The following is a 23,241-nucleotide window of genomic DNA, read 5'->3' on the forward strand; positions in this document are numbered from 1 at the left end:
TCCACCTAATGTTTTCAGGTCCCAGTGAATGCACAGGCAGTGACTTTGTTTTCTTTCCTAAACATTATAACACATTTGTAATCTTTTTTTATAATATTATACCATATTTGTACATGAGTTATTGTGATATTTTATCTTCCCGTTGCAACGCACGGGCATCCGCACCTAATCAGAGATTCTCGTACAATTCTGCGGGACTCCACTCGACCGGACCAAAACTGGCTACGAAATTCGGAGATTCGGATGGATTTCTCGCTTCTCCGCAGTTTGGACGCGCTCAAACCTTCCCACCACCTCCTCCCCCTCCTCCCAACAGTCACCACGTCGCACTACCGAGCCATGTCCTCCGCTACCAACCTCCGTTTATTGTCGTGGGACTGCGCCGAGGACCCGCTGGATTTCGGTGCGTTCGCCGACACCTCGTTTCTCCCGCTCCAGCGGCGCGCGGCGACGCGGAAACGCGCGGTGTCGTCGGAGGCCGTTCAGGTGCGCGCCGTTGACAAGCTGGGTGTTGGCGCGGTGGAGGGAGATGAGAAGGCACGCGCCGCCAAGAAAGGTTTTTTAGGGGTTTCCCATTCCTTTTTTCGCAGATTAAATATTTGATTTTTTTCGGTTAACGTTGGTGGTGGATGCGCCAAGAATGCTTCCTCGTGGCATTATAATACTCGGGAACATATTCTACGCTCTCCAGCCTTCGGCGAGCACTTTAAATCTGGTGTATATACATAAGCAATCCAATTAGGTCGCAATTTTAGATTTACTCACTTCCACCTCAGCTAGTCAGCTTCGATGATACATGGGATAAGTGAAAATTTATATTCTTCACGGATGCATCGACCACAAAGGTTTCGTAAGCACATGATAGGCTTGCTATAATACTAATTTTTATTTTATTACATTGTCCAATATGGTCTCCATATCTAGGTAGTTAGGTTATTTTGTTTCTTTAAAGGGCAGCCTATGGTCCCACTTGCGCGGGTCCGAGGAAGGGTCGGACTTTTGGGTCTATAGTAAGTAGTCTTTCCCTGCATCTTAACAAAGGTTAATTTTTTTGGAAGCCATAGATACTATGGCCCTGTTTGTTTCCTTCCATGATTACATAGTCCATCTTATAGATTATATAAGAAACTAATGCCCTGCTTATGGATTATCATAATCTAGGTATCTAGATTATATAATCCACCTAATAACATGTGTTGTTTGTTTGCCTCTTAACTTATTTAAGCTGGATTATATAATCTTGAGGGTAAATAAACAGGGCCTTATTCGTTGGTTTCTGAGGGTAAGTTTGAAACATAGATTTGGTTTATATTGTTCCTGAATCCTAAATCCCCTCGGTAAGATTTTGCCAATAAATGGAGAAAGTAGGGACGGGCAGAAATGTTAGTCACATGTTAACAACCGCTAATTAGAGCATCTCTAAGAGTGTCCAAAGCTCATTCCCAATCTATCTCTTGGCAAGATTGAAAAAAACTGCTCTCCCATGGATCCTCTCGTGATCCCTATCCACCAAATCAGCCCTGAGAGGGGAAGTTTTCCAAGTGCCAAAAGATTGGGAGGTGGTTGTTGGAGATTTTTTTTTCCAATTTTGCCAAATCCTAGATTGAGAGACTTTATTGGGTACTCTTGGAGATGCTCTTAGGCTCCACTATAGTTGGATACACATTTATAATTTTTTTGTCTTGATATGCTGCATTTTAATCAGTTATGAGTTACAAGTTATTTGCATGTTTTTTGAACATATACATTTTTTACCATGTTCTACCTTTTCTGTAAACCCATAACAGTCTTACACATGCCATCATCCTCATCTCTCGAAGCTAGTTACCGGCAAAAATTGTGCCCTATATTATTGTCGCATTGTGCATGGATTTAGCTCACCTATATTTTACATAGTATTTGATCTGACACTTGCAACATCATAGCTTATATCTGTTTTCTTTTAGAAGTTGAAATCCAAAACTTATCAAGCTTTAATTGGTCCTTAATAAGGCATTGATTTTATCATTGCTTATCTACTAACTGATGGTGATAATGGTACAAATGTTCGCTGATGAGAGATCTTGATGCACTATTCTATTGACCGACAATTAGTTATTGTTTTTCCATTGTGTTCATGGCTATATTTCAGCTTGATGCTAATATGGTTTTCTATCATGGCTACATTATTTATTTTATGAAACATTTATGTCATCGCGCCGTTTTTGTTCTTTGCATCATTGCATGAACTGATATAATAAAAAGAGGTTTATCATATCATTTCGATAAAAAGTAAGAAATTGCAAACAGACTCATACATGCTATAAGCTCGGTTTATATTCTGTATATGTCCAAATATACTATCCTAATTCCTGATTGTATGTTATCGTCACACTGATGAGTGATGATTAAATGACTTCAACAGGGAATTCAAATAATCATTCGGATAATAAGACTGTCAAAATAATGACATACAATGTATGGTTCCGAGAGGAATTGGAACTGATTAGAAGGATGAATGCTATTGGAGATCTTATCCAGCATCACAGCCCAGATCTCATATGCTTCCAGGTCCTTCATTGAAACTATGCATTACTTATTTTCCTCTTATACTTGGGTTTCAGATATTCATTTGTGGCCTTGTGCAACTGCAGGAGATCACTCCAAACATTTACCTGCTTTTCGAGAAATCAGACTGGTGGCAAGCATACAAATGCTCCTTGCCGCATAAGATGGCCATGGAAAGATCATACTACTGCATGCAGGTACAGAACATTTCTCAAACTGAGACTGTCATGGAAATACCATACTACTGCATGCAGGGATAAACCATTAACCACTTTAGGCATGTGATGCTCTATTACAACTGCTTAGAGTCTACAAGTTTGTCGAAGTTTCCTGTCAAGTTTTTGAACACTGTTTCATATAACTTCTCTTTTTTTAGTTTTTTTTATAACATGGGGGCTAGGGTTATGTACTTATGTTTTGTTCGATGCATAGAATTCATTTCATGGTTTAATACTGGATTTAGTCGCCATTTTGAAGGCTTAGTCACTACCTCAACCTGTTTCTTCATCTGAGCTAAATTCCTTTTTCACAATTCGGATTTCAGAATATTATTAGATGTACCTAGATTTTAATAAAAATGTGAGGTAAACTCTATCCCTATCCCTTCAGGATGTTAGAAAGCTTAGCTATCCTCATATTGTTTTATGCGCTCATGTCCATCTGTACTCCGTATGGATAAGCTGGTGCTACTGTACAGCTCACTGCTTTTCAGGCATGCAGCAAAGGATACTCATGCCTGCTTCTCTACATAGTATTGACAGCAACATCTGCATATGCTGTCTTTTACATGTTGAGGCATTTTTACTCCCTGTGATTTTTTTTTTGTCTTTGGCGCCTGAACTTTGCACGCCGAGAAATGCCATTTCTTATGCGTTTTTGCTGTTCTCGATTTGATGAGGACTGCATATATCCTGATCTACTTTGTCACAAACAAATCCAGATGAGCAGGTTGCCGGTGAAGTCGTTTGACCGCAAACCATTCTTGAACTCAAAGATGGGACGGGAGCTGTGCGTAGCCGATGTGACCGTTGGAGGTTCGATCGAGCTGGTGCTGGCTACAAGCCACCTGGAGAGCCCATGCCCCGGACCTCCGACGTGGGACCAGATGTTCAGCAAGGAAAGAGTAGCTCAGGCAAGCGAGTCTTTGAAAACTCTGGGAGCCTTCCGCAACGCAATACTCTGTGGGGACATGAACTGGGACGACGAAGGAGACGGGCCCTTCCCGCTCCCAGAAAACGGGGGGTGGGTCGACGCCTGGGCTGAGCTGAAGCCCGGCGAAGATGGCTGGACCTACGACACGAAGGCCAACGCCATGCTGACGGGTAACCGTAAGCTGCAGAAGCGGCTGGACCGGTTCGTGTGCAAGCTGCCGGATTTCAAGGTCGAGAGCGTCGAGATGGTCGGGGAGGAAGCCATACCGCGCGTCACGTACGTCAAGGAGAAGAAGGCTCGCCGGGAGATTCGTCAGCTGGTGTTGCCTGTCTTGCCCAGCGACCACTTCGGGCTTGTTCTGACTATCAGCTCAGTCTCTGAAGATCTGATCGATCATGGTCCAGAGACTACCCTTGATGTGTAATAGTCATGCAATGGCCCTCTTTTTGTATATACTCTTAGGCAGTAGCATCTCCTAACTTCCTAAAGGGCGTCATGGAAGCTAGCGTCTGACAGTGATCGGTTATTTTGCTTCACTGACAGCCTTTTAGTCAGAATGCCCTACTATGAGGGTGGTGGTGGAGAGCTCTTAGAGCTGTTGCTAGGTGGAAGAAGAGAATGACTATTACTCTTCTAGTCTACTTGCATCAGTGTATAGGAGAGCATTGAGAAGCTCGGACGGATGGGGGCGAACGGCGCCGCCACTCACCGTTCTTCCCCCCCCATCCTGGTGAGGGGGGCACTCTCCTCCTCCGGGATCGCGCTTCCCCTCGCGGCGGTCTCGGGTCGGTCCCCAGCGCGGCGGATCCGGAGCTTGGCACCCCGACGTACCATGTTCCTCTGGATCCGGTAAGTTCGCGGAGCAACTTCCAAGCTTCTCACTCGCTTTGCAGTGAGGATCCCTACAAGTGCGTCCAAGATCTTCCCCTCTGCGACATTGGTGATCCATCTCCTCAACCGGACCTGTAATGGTCGGTCACGGAAGGCGGTGGCCCCGATTCAACACCCAGGACGGTTCCATTGTCAAGATCCGGTACAGAAAAGTGCTCGGCGCAGACGTCACTTGAAGATCCTCTCTGTCCGACTTTGATGCCGCGTATCCTGGCGTCTGACAAGCTCGAGAGGGATGCAGTCTACTCGTCGGGCTACCACTTCTCCTGCTTTGCGGATGGGGCTTTGAATTCGGGTAGTGTTCTATCCCCTCGGCATGCTGGAGGGCTCTCTGCTGCGCCGTGCTTGAGTGGACAACCATCCCCTGCCGCTCCCGATGTCAATGAAGATGGCTGGTCAGTTGTCCGACCACGGTTCTAGTGGCGCAAGATCTTAAAGTATCCTGAGAGAGCTCCACAAAATCATCAATTGGACGTGAAGGGCACCAGTCTTTTCAAATTGAAGCTCAAGGGTAAATGCTACAACTGCCTCTCACCAGAACATCTTGCTTTCCAGTGCTCGGTCCCTACATGCTGTTGGCGGTGCTTGCAATCCGGGCACCGGGCGTGGACTTGCAGCAAAAAAGGTTGCCAGGGAACATTCAAAGCTGCTCGCTGCATTCCTCAACCAGCCGAACAGTCATCAAGGAGCTCCACCTACCAGAAGTTGTTGCCAACGTCCGACTGCCTCCATAAGTACCAGGACCATCCACAGGAGTTTTCACTTGGTCAGCCGCCTCTATTACACAAGAAGTCCTACCTTCAGGCTGTTCGGGAAGGTCACGATATGGAGGCTCGCTACCCTGGTGATCCTCAGGGAAGGCCGACTCACGTCTTCTGTGCGGTCTCGGCGACCGGCTCCTTTCGTCGCCGGAGGGACGAGTTGATCGACAAGGCTGTGGTTTGCTCCTTTGATGGCAACAACCATGAAGTAGATACTCTATCCGCAGGAGATATGCTGAGGGAGAAGTTCAATCTACATCACGGTCAGTATCAACTAGTCAAGCACTTTCCGGAGCAATTCTTTATTATCTTCTCGGACCCAAGGTCGAAGCAGTGGGCGTTGGATAGGAGATCAGTCTCGTTTCGTGGCCGAATTTTCCACTTTGGTGATTGGTCGGAGGACAACTATGCTAGGAAGACAAACTTTGAATTTAGAGTTAAAGTCCATGTCGAAGGGATCCCGGTGCACTGTTGGGGGGAAGATGTGGCTTCAAAGGCTTTGGGCAAGAGCTGCGCAATCCACTATGTGCAAGAGCGCACAAGGCGTAGGGAGCGTACTCGGTCTTTTGATCTCTGGGCCTAGTGCTCTGACCCTTGTGACATTCCTAAAGAGGTCATGCTAACGGTTTTAGAGCCAGACAGAGAACTTCCACCAGTCAGCACGCCCTTAACTCTTGTTGGTGCCCAACACGATGCTCCTGCTGATCTGAAAGCTGGACATGTCTACACTCTCCGCAACCACATTGAGGTGGTGGAGGATCTCTCATTCCTCCGTGGGAGGGGATCCAGGGGGACCGCCTAATCGTAAGCAGCGTAGGGAGTTTGTGTGGAGCTATGGCGCCCCGGACACAGTGGGCGAAAAAAGAGAACGTGCTGAAGCTTTCAGAGGAAGAGAGATGGTGCGCCGTGACTGGGGTCATGATGATGATAATGGGGATTTCCACCGCGACAGACGCAGCGGCAACCGTCGACGTCGTAGCCTCTCTGGTTGGGCGCGTTCGTCGCGATGCAGGGGGGAATGGATGACTGCTACAGCTCCAACGACAGGAATGGGCACTCAACGCCCTTTCGTCGCCATGGTCTGGGGATGATGTCGTCCTCGCGCTGGGTGCCCAAGGGGAAGGTCAGTTCTGTCTCTTTTGCAGACCCCGTTGTTACCGCTGTTTGGCCGCAGGTGGAGTGCCATGGGTCATCTGAAAATGTTGGAGACAGACCCGGTTCGATGGCCGCTGACATCCAGGCTTCGTTGCACGGCCCTACTGCCACCACGCACAAGGTAAACAATACAGTTGATCTTGCTAATGTTTTCACCACAATCCACAAAAAGCTTAGACAGTGTGCCTGTTTGTTCCCCCGGCGTTGGCATGATCAATCTGAGTACAACTTTACCGAACACTGCCCCAGCTGCCCATCCGACTGAGTGTCCACCTCCCATTTGCTTAGACAGTGTCCTGGAGAGTGGCCCTAGCGTTGAACCGAACTCTGCTTGGCTGACCAATAGCTTATCTGGCCAACAGACTATGCTTTCAGAGTCACAACTTGTGAGTGATGATCGAGCCATAGACTTCATCATGCCTGCTGCCGATCTGGGCGGTCTGATAGGTGTCTCAGCCACCCACGATCCGACCGTAATTGACAATCAGGAAGTCATGAGTGCTTCACCTTCCCCCGGATCAGAGTACCATCCGACAGACAGCACCAAACCGATAGACTTCATAGCGATAATAACCAAGCCGCCAGAGCCACCTTTGATCCCTTCCCCACCGCAATCACACCCGTTAAAACCTCAGAAGCAATCTATCACTAGAAGATCAAGTGTTAGGCTGGCTGCAAAGAAATGCATTAAGACCGGGCGTAACCGGGATGCAATATCCAAGGCCCAGGAAATCATACTTGCCAAACTTAACAATTCGACAGCTAAAAAAGTTGACTGCTCTAGTTCTTCAAACTGTACTAACTTTGATGAGTCATTTGAGCATATGGCAAGTCTTCTCACAAAGCCGCTCTCCAAGAAGCAAATGGATGCAATCATGGAGCTGTTAAATCAAGACAAGGTGAAGACAGCGAAGAATAAAAAGAAGGGGAGAAAGGTGATGCTGGCCTTCAAAACAGTCGAGGTGGGGGAGCACTGAGCTGCTCTGTCTGGACCGGTTGGTGGTGTCTTTGATGATCAATGTGTTCTCAGATGGTCAGACTCTCTCGGAGCGGATCCATTCCCTCCTCTCTCGGTTGTATCTCTGCTGGCGTTCACAACATGCCTTTGTATCTCTATACTTTCAGGTTGTCGTTTGGGGCCGGACTGTGTGTTAGTTTGTTACAGCAGGCTCCCCTGCTGATCTACGTGTGGTGGCAGCATAATGTCTCAAGTGGAGTGGTTGTTTTTACCTTATGAATCCAAAGTGTGCTATTTTTTCTTGGAATGTTCGAGGGCTAAATGACCACGCGAAGAGAGAAAGCGTTAGGCATACAATTCTGTCCACCGGAGCTTCCATTGTTTGCCTTCAGGAGACAAAGATTTCGAATTGGACAAATGTTTTATTAAAGGAAACTGTAGGCGCCAAGCTTGCTAATCAATCTTTTCACTTGCCTTCTCTGGGCGCCTCGGGCGGCATCCTTATCGCCGCTGATTCAGATTTCTTTGACATGGCTCTCTTACCATGTTCAGCAGCATATTCTCTATCAGTCAGGATCAGCTCTAGATCAGAAGCGGAGGTTTGGGACCTCACGGGGGTTTACGGGCCCCAGCTGGACAATGAAAAAAATGATTTTCCTTTCTGAACTCCGTAACATCCAAACCGTGGTCAAACCAGAATGGGTATTACTAGGTGACTTCAACATGATCAGGAGAGCAAGGGAAAAACAAAGGGTCAATCAACAGAAGAGTTATGAGACAATTTAATAACACAATTGATGACCTGCACCTCTTAGAGCTAGAGCTCACCGATAGAGCATTCACCTGGTCAAATGAACAACTTAACCCTACCATGACTAAGATTGACAGATTCTTTGCGACAACAGAGTGGCATGACCTATTCCCCTCGGCTGACCTACACTCCATGTGCACCATGACGTCGGACCACTGCCCTCTTCTAATGCAAAGCCACTCTTTGGGTTCCTTATACCATGGGTTCAGATTCGAATCTTTTTGGCCTCAGATTGAGGGGTTCAACGAGGTTGTCAATCAAGCATGGAACTCTACAGTAAATACTGATGATGCCATCCTTTGGCTTCATATAAGGATGTCTCACACAGCCAAGGCTCTTTTGGTCTGGAGGCGCAACACTGTTGGCAACTTCAAAGTGCAGATGGCCATCATTCAGATCATCCTCACTCTCCTGGAAAAAGCGCAAGAGATTAGACAACTATCCTTTGAAGAATTGGATTTCAGGAGGACTCTTAAAACCAAGATTCTTGATATGGCCTCCGCGCAGAGGGCACGCGCAAGACAACACTCCAGGCTCACATGGATGCGGTTGGGAGATGCTAACACTAAGTTCTTTCACCTGGCAGCCAATAACAGAAGACGGAAAAATTTAATCAGATCGTTAATGAGAGATGGCACACTGCTGACGAGTCAGGAAGACAAATGAACGAGGTACAGCATCACTTTAGCCAGGTGCTAGGCACGACAGGTAGGAGGAGCAGTGTTGTCCGATGGGACCATCTGGGGTACATCCCTTTTGAGTTATCTGAGCTGGACAACTTGATTGATGACAGTGAAATCAAGAATGTTGTGATGGGGCTTCAATCTGAAAAGGCCCTAGGCCGGACGGGTTCATTGGGCTGTTCTACAAAAGCTGCTTCGAGCTGATCAAAAATGACCTCTCCATGGCAATAAATGACTTTTTCCTTCATAGATCCAAAAGCCTGCATCTGGTCAATGAAGCAAACATCATCCTCATACCGAAGGGGGAAAACGCGGACAGAATTGATAGATTTAGGCCGATAAGCCTGATCAATAGCTTCATGAAAATTATAACAAAAATCATGACAAATAGGCTGGCTCCAAGAATGAACGAAATTATCTCCAATGCTCAGAACGACTTCATCTAGAACCGGTCAATTCACGACAATTTTCTATATGTGCAAAGGGTGATTATGAATTTGCATAGAAAGGGTAATCCAGCTCTCTTCGTCAAGCTGGACATCTCTAAAGCCTTCGACACCCTAAATTGGGCATATCTTCTAGATGTGTTAAGGGCCTGTGGGTTCTCCCTAAAATGGCGCAATTGGGTAGCGGATATTCTGAGATCATCATCCTCAAGAATAATTATCAACGGACAGCGTTCAAACGCGATCAAACACAGGCGTGGGGTGCAACAAGGAGACCCGCTATCCCCCTTCCTTTTCATTTTAGCAATGGACCCATTACATCGAATGATTGAGAAAGCTGCTGACAAGGGACTGCTTGGACAGGTTCTGCCTAGAGGGGCTAAGCTTCGATGCTCCCTCTACGCGGATGATGCGGGAGTGTTCATTAAAGCTGACAAATCGGACTTGGAGGTGCTGAAAGAGATTCTCAATGCGTTCGAGGGATGTTCAGGGCTAAAGATCAACTATGACAAAACAGAAATTTTCCCAATTCGGTACCCAACATCATCATGGCCGGCACTTAAGGAGGTGTTTCTAGGCAAATACTCTAACCTTCCCGAGAAGTACCTTGGGCTGCCCCTTCACTACAAGAATGTGAAGAGGATCGATCTTCAACCTCTTATTGAAAAAATTAACAACAGGTTGGCTGGCTAGAAAGGAAAGCTGTTGTCCAAAGCTGGAAGAGAAACACTTGTAAAAGCGGTGCTATCCGCACAGCCAATCTACCATCTAACGGTCTTTCCACCTCAAAAATGGCTGCTGCAAACAATTGACAAAATAAGAAGAAACTTCCTTTGGAGAGGTAGCAACCCACAAGCTTGCAGCGGGGGACACTGCCTCGTCAATTGGCCCACTACATGCCTTCCAAAGAACAAGGGGGGTCTTGGAATCCTAGACCTTGATCGTTTCGCGAGGGGGTTAAGACTAAGATGGTTGTGGCTACGATGGAAGAGCAAAGACAGGGCGTGGACTGCCATGGGACTTCCGTGTGACAAAACTGATGAAGACCTCTTCAATGCCTCCACAACTGTTATGGTAGGCAATGGAAAGAGAGCTGAATTATGGAATTCTAGTTGGATCCAAGGCCAAGCCCCTAGGAATATTGCGCCCTCTCTGTTCAAGAAGGCAAAGAGGAAGAACATCACGGTCGCCAAAGCGCTCGCTAACAACAATTGGATTCGATTATGCTCCCCATTCACAGGTGAGGGGGAGTTTAGTGAGTTCGCCTCCCTTTGGCAGGCCATTGGTAGCATGCAAGAGCTCAACGGGTTAGAGGACAACATTTCTTGGAGATGGACGACAGATGGGCAGTACAGTGCTAGCAGTGCATACAAAATACAGTTCGCATCCAATTTCAGCAGAATGAATCTCTGCCCCATTTGGAAGGCTAAAGTGGAACCGAAGTGTCGTTTTTTTGCTTGGACGCTACTTCATAAGTGTCGGCGTTTCGACCCCGGGGGGTCCCTGGACCGATGAGTAAATTGTCGCCGCGTGTCCCAGCCCAGATGGGTCGGCGCGAGACGGAGCACGAAGGGGGGTAGGAGAGAGGGAGAAAAGGGGAAACCCGCGACCTCTGTGTTGTCCTGCGCCTAGGTCGGGTGCGCTTGCAGTAGGGGGTTACAAGCGTCCGCGTGGAGGGGGGAGAGCGAGGGACCCTACGCGCCGTCCCGTCCTCCTGCGCGGCCAACCTTCTCATAAGAGAGCCCTGGACCTTCCTTTTATAGGCGTAAGGAGAGGGTCCAGGTGTACAATAGGAGGTGTAGCAGTGCGCCATCGTGTCTAGCAGAGAGGAGCTAGTGCCCTAAGTACATGCCGTCGTGGCAGCCAGAGAGGTTTTAGCACCCTGTTCATGTGATGTCGTGGCCGTCGGAGGAGCGTTGGAGCCTTGCGGAAGGATAGCTGTCGGGGCTGTCGAGTCCTTGCTGACGTCTCTTTGCTTCCGTAGGGGGCTGAGAGCCGTCGTCGTCATGGAGCACGCGGGGCGCCATCATTATCTGTTTACCGAGGCGAGCCAGATGGGACGCCGGTCCTGTTACCCGTAGCCTGAGCTAGCTAGGGATAGGGTAATGATGGCCCCTCCTGTGACGTGGTCGGTCCGAGCCCTGGGTCGGTCGAGGCGGAGGCTCCTCCGAGGTCGGGGTCGAGTCGGTCTTCTGAGGTCGAGGTCGTGTCCGAGCCCCGAGTCGGGCGAGGCGGAGACTGTCGTCCGAGGTCAAGGCTGAGCCCTGGGGTCGGGCGAGGCGGAGTTCGTCGTCTTCCGGGGCCGAGCCCGAGTCTGAGCCCTGGGGTCGGGCGAGGCGGAGTTCGTCGTCTTCCGGGGCCGAGCCCGAGTCTGAGCCCTGGGGTCGGGCGAGGCGGAGTTCGTCGTCTTCCGGGGCCGAGCCCGAGTCCGAGCCTTGGGGTCGGGCGAGGCGGAGTTTCCTATGGCGCCCGAGGCCGGACTTGGCTGCTGTCAGCCTCACTCTGTCGAGTGGCACAGCAGTCGGAGCGACGCAGGCGGTGCTGTCTTCTTGTCAGGCCGGTCAGTGGAGCGGCGAAGTGACTGCGGCCACTTTCGGCTCTGTCGACTGAAGGGCGCGTGACAGGATAAGGTGTCAGGCCATCCTTGCATTAAATGCTCCTGCGATTCGGTCGGTCGGTGTGGCGATCTGGCCAAGGTTGCTTCTTGGCGAAGACTGGGCCTCGGGCGAGCTGAAGGTGTGTCCGTCGCTTGAGGGGGTCCTCGGGCGAGACGTGAATCTTCCGGGGTCGGCTGCCCTTGCCCGAGGCTGGGCTCGGGCGAGGCGAGGTCGTGTCCCTTGAGTGGACCGAGCCTTGGCTTAATCGCACCCATCAGGCCTTTGCAGCTTTGTGCTGATGGGAGTTACCAGCTGAGATTATGAGTCTTGGGGATACCCCTAATTATGGTCCCCGACAATAAGAGAATACTGACTGCTGATAACCTTCAAAAAAGAGGTTGGCCTTGTAACCCAATATGCTGTCTCTGCAACTCAGCCCCAGAAACAATTATGCACTTATGCAAGGATTGCCCCTTTAGTAGTGAGGTGTGGAACAAAGTTTTGTCTCGGGCCAACCTTCCTTTCCTGACTGGGCTTCCCAGGGGCACTTCCTTGTATGATTGGTGGACGGACCTGCGCAGTCTTTGTAGCAGACAGGTAAGAAGAGACTTCGACGGTCTACTGATTCATTTCTGGTGGAATTTATGGCTGGAAAGAAATTCCAGAATCTTTCAAGGCCAGCATAGGGGTGTAGATCAAGTTGTTCTGGTCATCATGGGCAATGCTAGTAGCTGAGGCCTTGTTAGGTTTTATCTAGTGGCTTTTTTGTTTGTTCCCTGTTTTTTCCTTTTTGATTTCTTTCTAGTTCTTTTGATTTTGTTTCGCTTCTTCTTCCTTTCAATTACTTCGAGTCTGTTGTACCCCTTTGTTTCCTTTCTCATCTAATATAGAATGGAGCGGCAAGCCTTTTGCCCCTTCCTTTCAAAAAAAAAAAGAGAGTGGCTTCCCCGCCGAGCAAACAAGCGCTCAGTTTGACGTCCCTGGCCATATGAATGTCTTACACGCGAACACATGCATGCTTGTATTATAACACAGCACCATGTGTGCATGCAGAGGCTGCCACTTTTCAGAACGTGTTGGTAGCTGGCCCACAGGCCCAGCCCAGCCTTTCTGATCGAGAGACATTCTAGACGGCGGCGTGCACGCATGTTACTATGTTAGTTCTTGTAGTTGTAGCTAGCGTAGCGTAGTTGACACGTACCAGTACCAGCAAGCCGTTCTTGCTCTGACTGGCAATGTCAGAGTCGCAGGCAAGCAAGCACACGACGACGACGGTCACTCAACAGAACCATGCGCTAATGCATGGTGTGGCTACTGGTGGCTAGCCTATATAAGTAATTAACGACGCTCGCAGAAGCCGAGCAACTTGTCCACGGCGGCCATCCGTCATTCCACAGCTTTGCTCTCTCTCTCTCTCTCTCTCTCTCTCTCTCTCTCTCTCTCTCTCTCTCTCTCTCTCTCTCTCTCTCTCTCTCTCTCTCTCTCTCTCTCTCTCTCTCTCTCTCTCTCTATCCATGGCTGAATCGGCGCCTCGACTCCTCGTCCTCGTCTCTCTCGTGGCGGCGCTCGCCATGGCCACTGGGCCAGCGGCAGCAGCGCACGCAGGGGGCCGCAGCCGCCTCATCCACCTGCACTTGTACATGCACGACATCACGGGCGGCCCGGGGCAGACGGCGGTGCAGGTCGTCAAGGGCCCAGGGCCGGCGCACCCGGCGATGCCCGGCTACCACTTCGGCGACACCACGGTGATCGACGACGCGCTGACGGACGGGCCCAGCGCGTCGTCGTCGCGGCTCGTCGGGCGCGCCCAGGGCACCTACATGCTGGCGTCGCTCACGGAGCCCGTGCTGGCGGTGTCCATGACCGTGGCGCTCACGGCCGGGGCCTACAACGGCAGCGCCGTCGTCATCGTGGGCCGCGACGACGTCTCGGCGGGCGTCAGGGAGCTCGCGGTGGTCGGCGGCACCGGCGCGTTCCGGAGAGCTACGGGCCACGTGCTGTGGCGGACGGCCAGGATGGAGTCCCGGGACCACATGGTGCTGGAGCTCGACGTCTACGCCACCGTGCCGGCCGCTAGTCCGGCTCCGCCTCCGCGCGCCGGAGTGGCGCGTCAGGTGGCCTGAGTGCCTGACCTCAACCGTACCTCGACGTGATGTCACCGGACTTGGTTTTGATTTTACCATGCACGCTGCTCGCCTGCCGCTGTGTGTATGGTCAATCGTATAAAATTGCTTCAGCTCCGCGCCTCCGCACATACGTTGGAAAATTGAACAGTAGTGATTACTATACTGCTGCAGTGCTGCTGGTGCTACCGCTACCGTCGGTCATAAACTCATAATAAGTTTGAATTCTTTACGTTCAAATCAACGAACCTATGATGGATGTGAGTTTGTCCTAGCTCAATTGATCTTGGTCTGTTGGTAAAATATGATTTTGCCCTCATTTTTTTAAAAACTGTTGGAGATCCATGCTCTCGTAAAAGCGCACCGATATAACCTCCCGCTGCGCCAATAGGAGTATTTTGTATTCTGCGCAGCAGGAATATACCCTGACAAGGCCAAAACAATAATCACTCATATTATAAGGTGTGTTTGATTCAACTACAAGATATGAAAACGTTGTTGTGAGTTATCTGCTGTAAAAAGATTAAAAATTATTTGGATCAAACTGATGTGAATTGTCTATTATAAACAAACTTAATTATATCTCTTAATCAATGTGCCTAATTTTAAAAATAATTTTATATTCATGCTCCTGATATTTTTTATAAAAAATGACTCCACTTGCTATATAGTTTTTATTTAAAACATATTTTAATTTTTTGTCTATTCTGATACTTAATTATTTTAATCATATTTTATTTTTATTTGTATTTTATTTATTATAACACTTATTTAATTTTAATTCTGTTTTAATTTCTATCTATTATAACTCTTTATTAATATATCAAACTTAGATAAGTAGCAAAAGCCAAAGACTAAGCTTATTAAAATTTGTATAAAAAATCTGGTTTTTAAGTAGTAGTAGAAAAGCTGAACCTCTTTGATTTAGTTCCAGCTTTTTTAGAGAAGTAGGTTTAAAACATGAATCAAACACGTGAAGAAGAGCTAGGACAGATTTAGGACAGACTGTTCGTTTCGGATTAAAACTAATTGTTTGGACTACTGCAGCTATAGTCTATATAGACAAAATATTATAGAAGCAGCCAGTATAGATTAAAATGGATTAAAGCTAATGAAATCACTTCCCATCGCGTTACAGTAGTGTTCCAAGATGCTTTGACAGGGCAACATGACCATTAAATCGGCCGGGCCCACAAGTTCACCCAATTAGACCATTTCCACGTGTCCACATCGCCCAGGACGCAACCGCAACAATCCACATTCTGTTGGACCGTCCCTCCCCCCGTTTCGCGTACGAACCATGGTCCTCTCTGCTCCGCTGAGGGGTGATCCGGTCCCCACTTAAAACCGACGATGCATATATAACCAAACCCCACGGCCCGTCGGCCAGCAGCATCTGCCCTCCTCCTCGCTCGCAAGCAACTAACCTGCAGATTTCCGATCCTGTCGGCAACAACAGCGATGGCGGCAGTGTGGCAGAAACCGGTGAACGGGAGCCCCAGGACCGCCGCAGCGCCGTCGCCGGCGGCAAGCCCTATTAGCAGCTTGGTCGGCCGGCGATCACGGGAGGATCCCGAGAGGCTACGTCCCCATGGTGCTCGTCGGCGACAAGGGGGGCGGCGAGGAAAGGATCATGGTGCACGTCGAGATGCTCAAGGATCCATGCATGGCACATGGCAGCCATTCTGGAGATGGCCGCACAGCTAGGGCTGGATATCGAGCCAGCTCGGCTCGGCTCGTTTGAGCTCGAGCTGGCTCGTTAAGCTAACGAGCTGGCTCGGCTCGGCTCGTTAAGGTAGCGAGCCACAGAGTCAGCTCGGCTCAGCTCGTTTACGAGCTCGAGCTGGCTCGTTTAGCTCGCGAGCCAGAGCAGAAAAAAATAATATGTGTATAATAATCAATTTCTAGTTAATTTTAAGCTAATTTAACAACATAAAATAGTAATTATACTTATAGTTTCACAGACCGCATCAATATAACACCAAATTAACATCACTCATCACTCATCAATTCACTATTCACACACATGTTCAGCAGTTTAACCCACACTTATATTCGCATAGACCAATTTCATACATATACATAATTCATCAATCATTAGTTTAACTTATAGGTTATATACACCACACATACATATAACATATTCATCAATTGTTACGTACATGATATGTATATAGTTTTGTTTTGCTAAAATGTGATAGCTCGTTTAGCTCACGAGCTGGCTCGTTAACAAACCGAGCTGGCTCGTTAAGAAACCGAGCTAGGATGCCAGCTCAGCTCGTGAAAAAATTCAAACGAGCCGATCCGAGCCGAGCCGAGCTGGCCACGAACCGAGCGAGCCGACGAGCCGCGAGCATTTTGTCCAGCCCTACGCGCAGCAGTTCGGATATGGTCAGCCAGGCGTGCTGAGGATCCCATGCTGCGTCGATCGGTTCCAGCAGATGGTCAGCGCAGCGTGAGAGGCTAGAAGCTAGATAGATGTACAGGGAATGTATACGAGCACACACACATTTGTGCTGAATCTGTTCATTCTTTTGATGCGGATCTCTTGCGGTAGTCGGTGTGTACAGACAAGATGCATTTTCGCGCTAAATCTGTTCATTCTTTGGTCTGAATTTCCACCAGTAGCAGTGTACAGAAGTGAAGAGCAAGCATATAGGGTCAGATCTCATGGACTAAATTCTCACACACAGAATTTCAGAAGAGAGATGCAAAAAAGAAACCGTGAGGCGGGATTCATCCCATAGATACAGCAGAAAAATGAAGACCTTAAGAAAAATACAGCGACAGGAGAAAGAATGCTACAAAGGGGGGGGGGGGGTCTTGGTTTCGAATTGTTTTTATCATTTCCACAGCTCCTCCATTGGAATACCACGCTCCTCAGCGACATCCTTGAACTGCTTCATCATCTGCGTCGCCTTGATAGTGGCTCGAGCGTTGTTCAGGGGGTTCTTGCTGCGCAGCTGCTTGCCCAGAGCATTTTCAACACCAGCCATCTCCAGCACAACCCTCACGGCTCCACCAGCAATGACACCAGATCCAGGGCAAGCAGGCCTCAGCATCACCTTGGCTGCTCCATAGTCCGCATCAGCTCTGCTCGCATTGCAGCAAAAAAACAAGAGAAAATGTTCAGATCGCAATAACATCAATAATACATGATCATCTTTTACAGTTGTATATAGACCCATCTACACCATAAAAAGGAGCCGGAAAAATCCTATCATTGCTTGGGGTCACAGAGGATTCACTAATTCATAACATGGCAAACATTCAAGGGGAATAGAAACTGTAAGAGTAATGTGTCCAAACAGATAAAAAAAGGAAATGGTAAAGTCAAGGGGCATAAAACTGCAATCGGTTGAGCCGAAACCCTAGAGCCAATTTACCAGAGAGATAAAAATGGTTAAAAGCACTTCCAGAGTCCAGACTTCAGTGGTGAGTAAAATGTTTGCCAAATTATGTCACGGACTCTTAACCAGAATGCACACTTAGTGAGGGATCCTATTAAATTACAAACATCAACTGACTTAAGTACAAGCTTCTAAGCCATTTGACAGTTGAACAGGATTATGAGAGTCTCTTTTGTTCGACCGGATATTCTAGTTTTTCGTGTCAGGCTAGCTCCTTTTCCGAAAAAACAAACCAGAAAAATTGAGCCAATGAATTCATTTGCCTGAATTTGATTTGCCAAATAGGTTCTAGATTACTCACAAATGTATTTGTGTCAAAAGCTTGTAAAAGTAATGCTTTGAGCAGATATAATTGATGCAACCTTGCAAATAGTACAAGTAATGCTTGAAAAAAAAAATCACGGCTCAGGAAACTAAATCAGATAGTTGCCATAAAAAGGTCAAAACTGACCCAAATTAGTACCACCAGAACAAAATACCAAAAACAGTGCACTAAATTGTCTAAAAACAATGATGTATGCACCATAACCAGGAGGAAAGGAAGTTAAAGGCAAGAACTATATAAACCTCAACTTTATTTCTCTGCATTAAAGTGTTAAGCTAAATTAAAATGATCGATTTTTTTAGTTCCAACCCTACAAATGTGCTAATATAAAACTAATGCCACCAATGGAAGCAACCTTCATGACACTATAATTATGATTAAGACAGCATGCTATTGGCGGGCCTGGGATTTGGAGGATGGGTATTCAAAAAAGAAAAATTAAACATGCAGGAGAGTTGTGTATCACTATATTAAGAAGAAAAAGGGCAAGAGTCCTTACAAAACACATATACACCACTCACATCAAAATTTCAAAGGCTAAAAAATGCTTTTCCTTACATCCTAAAGCCTGGTTTTTTGCATGTATAATTGATTGCAGCATCACATAGTACTAACTGTATAATAAATAACACAGAACTGAACATTATATCATAGATTCATAGACTTGATCATAAATTGAAATTGTTCAACATAAAGAAGTACTAGTTGTTTAGCAAAAATAACGGCTATTCAATCGAATACCCTTGACTTGAACCAGACCTGCCCCTTGCTAATTCGAATAAGGTCCCATTTGTTTCGTTGGAATTGAATTACATTCTAATAATTATAATTTAGACACAAACTAATTAAGTTAATATATTGATATATGTAATATATTTGTATATTATCCTAAATCATGAGAGAGATAGTTATACACTACATTTATGCTATAGAGAAGCAAGTAGAAGAGTGTGCTATAAGTTGTACATTAGAAAAAAAAAACATGTAAATCTATAGAATCAATTTCCATCACTCACCTCATTATTTGAGATAGGCTTATATATAAACTTTGGAAAGTTGTGTAATGTCACATTCTAATGAAAATAGTCTACTCCATTAGTTAGATTCCAATTCCTCCAAAATGAAGGGAAACAAACGGGGCCTAAGTGAATTACCATAGGCTTATCCACACAACAGGAAATTCATACCACAAGAAAGGAGACATAGCTACAGTATTGGGTCTACCTTCTAACATGGAGTTTGCTGTCAATGTAGAGAATTACAAATTCGTGAAGGAAAATTCGGATTGAGTTTACCATCAAACTTGATCAAACAAAAGATAAAAGACCATGACACTTCAGTGCCTCTGTCAAATAGGATCGTGCTAGTAGGGACAATTTCAAAAGTCATGTTAGCTTCAAAATAACACTAGGTCAAGAATAGTACCACAAGGACGAGACTTGATTTTGCAGCCACTAGCCTCATTCTTAAAACAGCTCACTATATGTTTTTCTTAGGCCTCAGTCAAGGTAGAAGAATAATGTAATATATTGAAAGCAAGTCTAAAACCAACTTTATTTCAATCATTTGGCAAGCACAATTAACCTTGACTGGTCAATACCAAGAGCATCTCACTAAATTCAACCTAACACAAGATTTCGATGTAGACTAATCATCTTGGAAGCAATTCAAGTACAAGCGAATCTTACGTAGTGCTGGACAAAGTCACTGACCTGTGCGGGAATGTGGAGTACTTAGTTAGCGGCACTGTGACAAGGTTGCGCCGGCCGTTCATGGCGGCCTTGGTGATGGCCTCCGTGACCTCCTTGGCCTTTCCCACGCCGACACCAACGTGGCCCTTCATGTCGCCAACGACGACGATTGCGCGGTAGGAGAGCTGCCTCCCTCCCTTGACGACCTTGGTGACGCGGTTGACCTGCACGACGCGCTCGGTGAAATCGTCGTTCGGGCGCTGCTCCCGGTCCATGTCGATGGGGTCGACCACCTTGACCTCAAAGACATTGTTCCCCAGCAATGTCTCGCCGCTGAAGGCCGGCCCGTAGAGAGATTCGTACGCCGCCGCCACGTCTTCTGGGGACTCCGGCGGTAGCTCGTCAAACGCCGCGGGCTCGACGTAGCCCTCGGGTGGCGCCGCGAACTGGAACTCGGAGGAGGACACCGGCTCGGGCCGCTGCTTCTCCTCCTCGTCCTCGTCGTCCCCAGCGGCAACGGATTCCTCCGCATCTCCACCATCCTCGGGGACGGATTCGTCCCAGGAGGCGGCTTTGGGAACATGGAGGAAGCGGCGGCGGGAAGCAGCGAAGAGGAGGGGTTGAGAGCGGAGGCGGAGGCCGAGGGGGAGGGGAAGGGATGGGAAGGGCGCGGATGGAATCGGAGCGGCGGGGGAGATAGTTGCTATAGCCATGGCGGTGGCGGTAGCCGCCATTTTGAAGTTGTAGGAAGCCCCGGCGACGGCGATGGACGGGGAGGAGGAGGAGGCCGGTGAAGTGCGGGGATGGGAGTGGCCGCTGCCCAGCTTATCCCTTCGTTATCCAGTGTGTGGAGACGCGGCAGCCTTGTTGGATCATTAATGGGCCACTTTATCCGGACGGATCGGCCCGTCCCAGACTCCATGCCGAAAGGCTACGGGAATCCCATTGGGCCTTTTTGGCAGTTTCCCTGAATTGCATCTGGCCATACAAGCTGCCGCTGACCAGGCTGCACACGGACCACGGCAAGGTTTGCAATTACGGAACGAAAATCCCGAAATTTCCATCATTTCGGTAAACTATACATGACAAATTTCCAAAATGGATAAACTATACATGACAAATAAAAGCATATCTATGTAGTAGATTGTAGTCCGTCCGTTCCAAAATATAAATATAGTTCTTTCTAGCCCACTTTTTTTCATCCACATTCATTCAAATGATAATGAATATAGATATACATAGAAATTACATTCATATGTTACTTAATGAATATATGATTAGTCTAAAACAAATTATATTTTGGGATGGAGGGAGCATCTATTTTGAATGCATCTAAACAAAAAAACGAGCTAGAAACTAATCATTACTCACAACGAGGATTGCTCTAGCCTAATCAAAGATGAGCTCACACTATCGTTGAAGCTCGTAGATGATGTAGTGTAGATCATCTCGTCGAGCAGTCACCTGATCGTTGCCATAAAAACTGATTTGTTCCAATCCATATAGATTCTTTAGTGGAGCAAGGTTTCGAAAACACGGCTCTCCCCATCGTCGTCATCATTTTAACGTTAGGGATGGGGAGCCTGAGATCGTGTAGCACCGATAATTTCCTCGTCTAAAACCTTAACTCATAGTATAATGGTTATTTCTCGAGCCTATCAATGAGAACACCCTCTTAGTTATATATAGGGATTAGAATCAAGATAACCACATGAAAAAGGTAGAAAATTGACTCGATTATGATCTCCACGTTCTAATGGATTCAGTTTTAAACTTTGTCACGTAAGGCAAAGTTGGATTATTATAAAAAATGGCAAAAGATAGAGATATAATTAGCGTCAGTCGCCACATTGCAAGTCACAAGCCATGTGTCTTTAGCTTCCTCCCACTCATGCCTTCTCTCAAAGAATGACAAGAGACAAGTTATTTAAGTTGGCTTTATCCCGCTTCTACTTTCCATGTAGGACTAAAATTTACCATTTCCACTCCTACCATATATGATTGAGCCTTTGAGATTTATTCTGGATTTTATTATAGAGTAAATGGATGAATCCTAATAAACTCCAATAATCCTTCACTAGATCTTGAAGACACAACGTAATGGACTCTCTAGATGTTCTTGTTGGCATGGGAAACTGGTCAACACTCAACAGTAGTCGGGGCGGTCAACATAGAGGAGCTAGGAGATCCCGCTACTTCTGCGATCGGCTCTCCATTCATACCCCTCACTCTCCATTTCGCTTGTCTTTCCTCATATTGTAGTCTCCTACTCTCTATTTTGATATGGATTCCAGGTGGAGAACAAACTTTCAAACCTTCACCGATTTGATCAACAACCAATCTCCACAACTTCATGACACCCCTTCTGGTGTAGGGTAGGTATTCTTTGATGGCCTTTCTCGTGTACATTATCGTCGAGAGGATGTTTTGGTCCACCCCATTTCCTCCCTCCACAACCTCTATTTCTATACCCATATCCTCCTCCTCTATATCCCTATCGACCTTCTGTGGATGCTCCTCCTACTCCCTAATGATGATTCTACCATCAACATTTCCTCCCTCCACAACCCACCATGCACTCACAACAGGAATTCTAAAGATTCTCGTCGGCTAAATTAACTCTCGTCGGCCAGGACAAAGGCCGACGGGAATTAGTTAATTTCCGTCAGCTACCTAATGGCCGGCGGGGATTAGGTTATTCCCATCGGCTTTTTTCAGGACCGACGGGGATTAGGTTATTCCCGTCGGCCCCGTAAACTGGTCGACGGGGATTAATGTGATATGAGCAGAGCGCCGCACGCGCGGGCTCATTTTCGATTGTGCCTGCTCTGCCACCGTCGCTCCTTCACGCCGACGTTGCCGCTCCACTCACCGCCGCCCCCAGCCGTCGCCCCAGCCCGCTGCCCCAACCGCCACACCGCCGCCCCAACCAAACGCCGTCGTCCCTAGCCAGGTCGTCGTCCCCACTACTCCGTCGTCCGCCGGTGCCCCGACGCGCCGGTCAGCCACCTCCACCGAGGGGCTCGCCATCCGGTCCGCATTCGAATCGTCGAGGTATATCTGTACCTAAATGTAAATGAATGTGATCAATTAGAGGTGCTAAATAAATATATTTAGAAGTTTTATTTTCATCGGTTTTTATGGCTGACAGGAGTTAACTGTAATGCGATTACAATTTATTTAATATTGTTATTTGTTAGTATGATTTGACCTAATATGATTTGATGTATGATATTTGTTATTTCTAACTTGATTTTGTAAATATGATATGATGTATTTGATATTATTATTTAATTAATTTGATGTTATGCAAGTATTAATCAATTTGATAGATTTGATGTTATAGGTAATAAATTTGATGTTCTGCAATTATAATTTAATTTGATGGATTGGATGTTGCAAATATTGTTAATTGATGAATATCATGTTAATGTGATGAAGGTGATGTTATGGATATATATAGTTTTACTACTTACCTGTAGGTGTATGTGTGACGTGTAGAAACATGAATGTCTCACACGCACTCCTTACTCGTACACACAACCACAATAATGGATGATAGACGTGATTGGATGTATGAAGGTTTCAAGAAGGGTGGGTGTCACACAAGTGAATGGTTTGCCAAGACGCAGATGTTTCTGGACCATGCAGATACTTTGTCACAAATAGATAATATTAGGTGTCCATGCAA

General features: G+C 47.1%; 3 protein-coding genes across 3 annotated transcripts; 2 read left to right on the forward strand and 1 right to left on the reverse strand.

The window, feature by feature from the left end:
• Positions 1 to 163: 163 nt before the first annotated feature.
• On the forward strand, positions 164 to 4,184 carry LOC100502258 (uncharacterized). The gene is made up of 4 exons (NM_001368234.1): positions 164 to 556; positions 2,405 to 2,550; positions 2,634 to 2,744; positions 3,488 to 4,184. The coding sequence occupies exons 1-4, from the start codon at positions 244 to 246 to the stop codon at positions 4,121 to 4,123; spliced, it is 1,206 nt and encodes a 401-aa protein (NP_001355163.1). The 5' UTR covers positions 164 to 243; the 3' UTR covers positions 4,124 to 4,184.
• A 237-nt stretch (positions 4,185 to 4,421) lies between these two features.
• On the forward strand, positions 4,422 to 14,404 carry LOC100285699 (uncharacterized). Its single transcript, XM_020546720.3, has one exon. It carries the CDS (start codon positions 13,516 to 13,518, stop codon positions 14,122 to 14,124), a length of 609 nt encoding a protein of 202 aa, XP_020402309.1. The 5' UTR covers positions 4,422 to 13,515; the 3' UTR covers positions 14,125 to 14,404.
• Positions 14,405 to 16,708: 2,304 nt separating this feature from the next.
• On the reverse strand, positions 16,709 to 20,334 carry LOC103643355 (30S ribosomal protein S5, chloroplastic-like). The gene is given in 2 exon segments (NM_001319746.1): positions 16,709 to 17,217; positions 19,572 to 20,334. Coding segments are annotated over 2 exon segments (963 nt in total). The 5' UTR covers positions 20,285 to 20,334; the 3' UTR covers positions 16,709 to 16,967.
• Positions 20,335 to 23,241: the final 2,907 nt, after the last annotated feature.

Source organism: Zea mays, chromosome 1 (genome assembly GCF_902167145.1).
Source record: "Zea mays cultivar B73 chromosome 1, Zm-B73-REFERENCE-NAM-5.0, whole genome shotgun sequence".
NCBI classification, from domain to species: Eukaryota; Viridiplantae; Streptophyta; class Magnoliopsida; order Poales; family Poaceae; genus Zea; species Zea mays.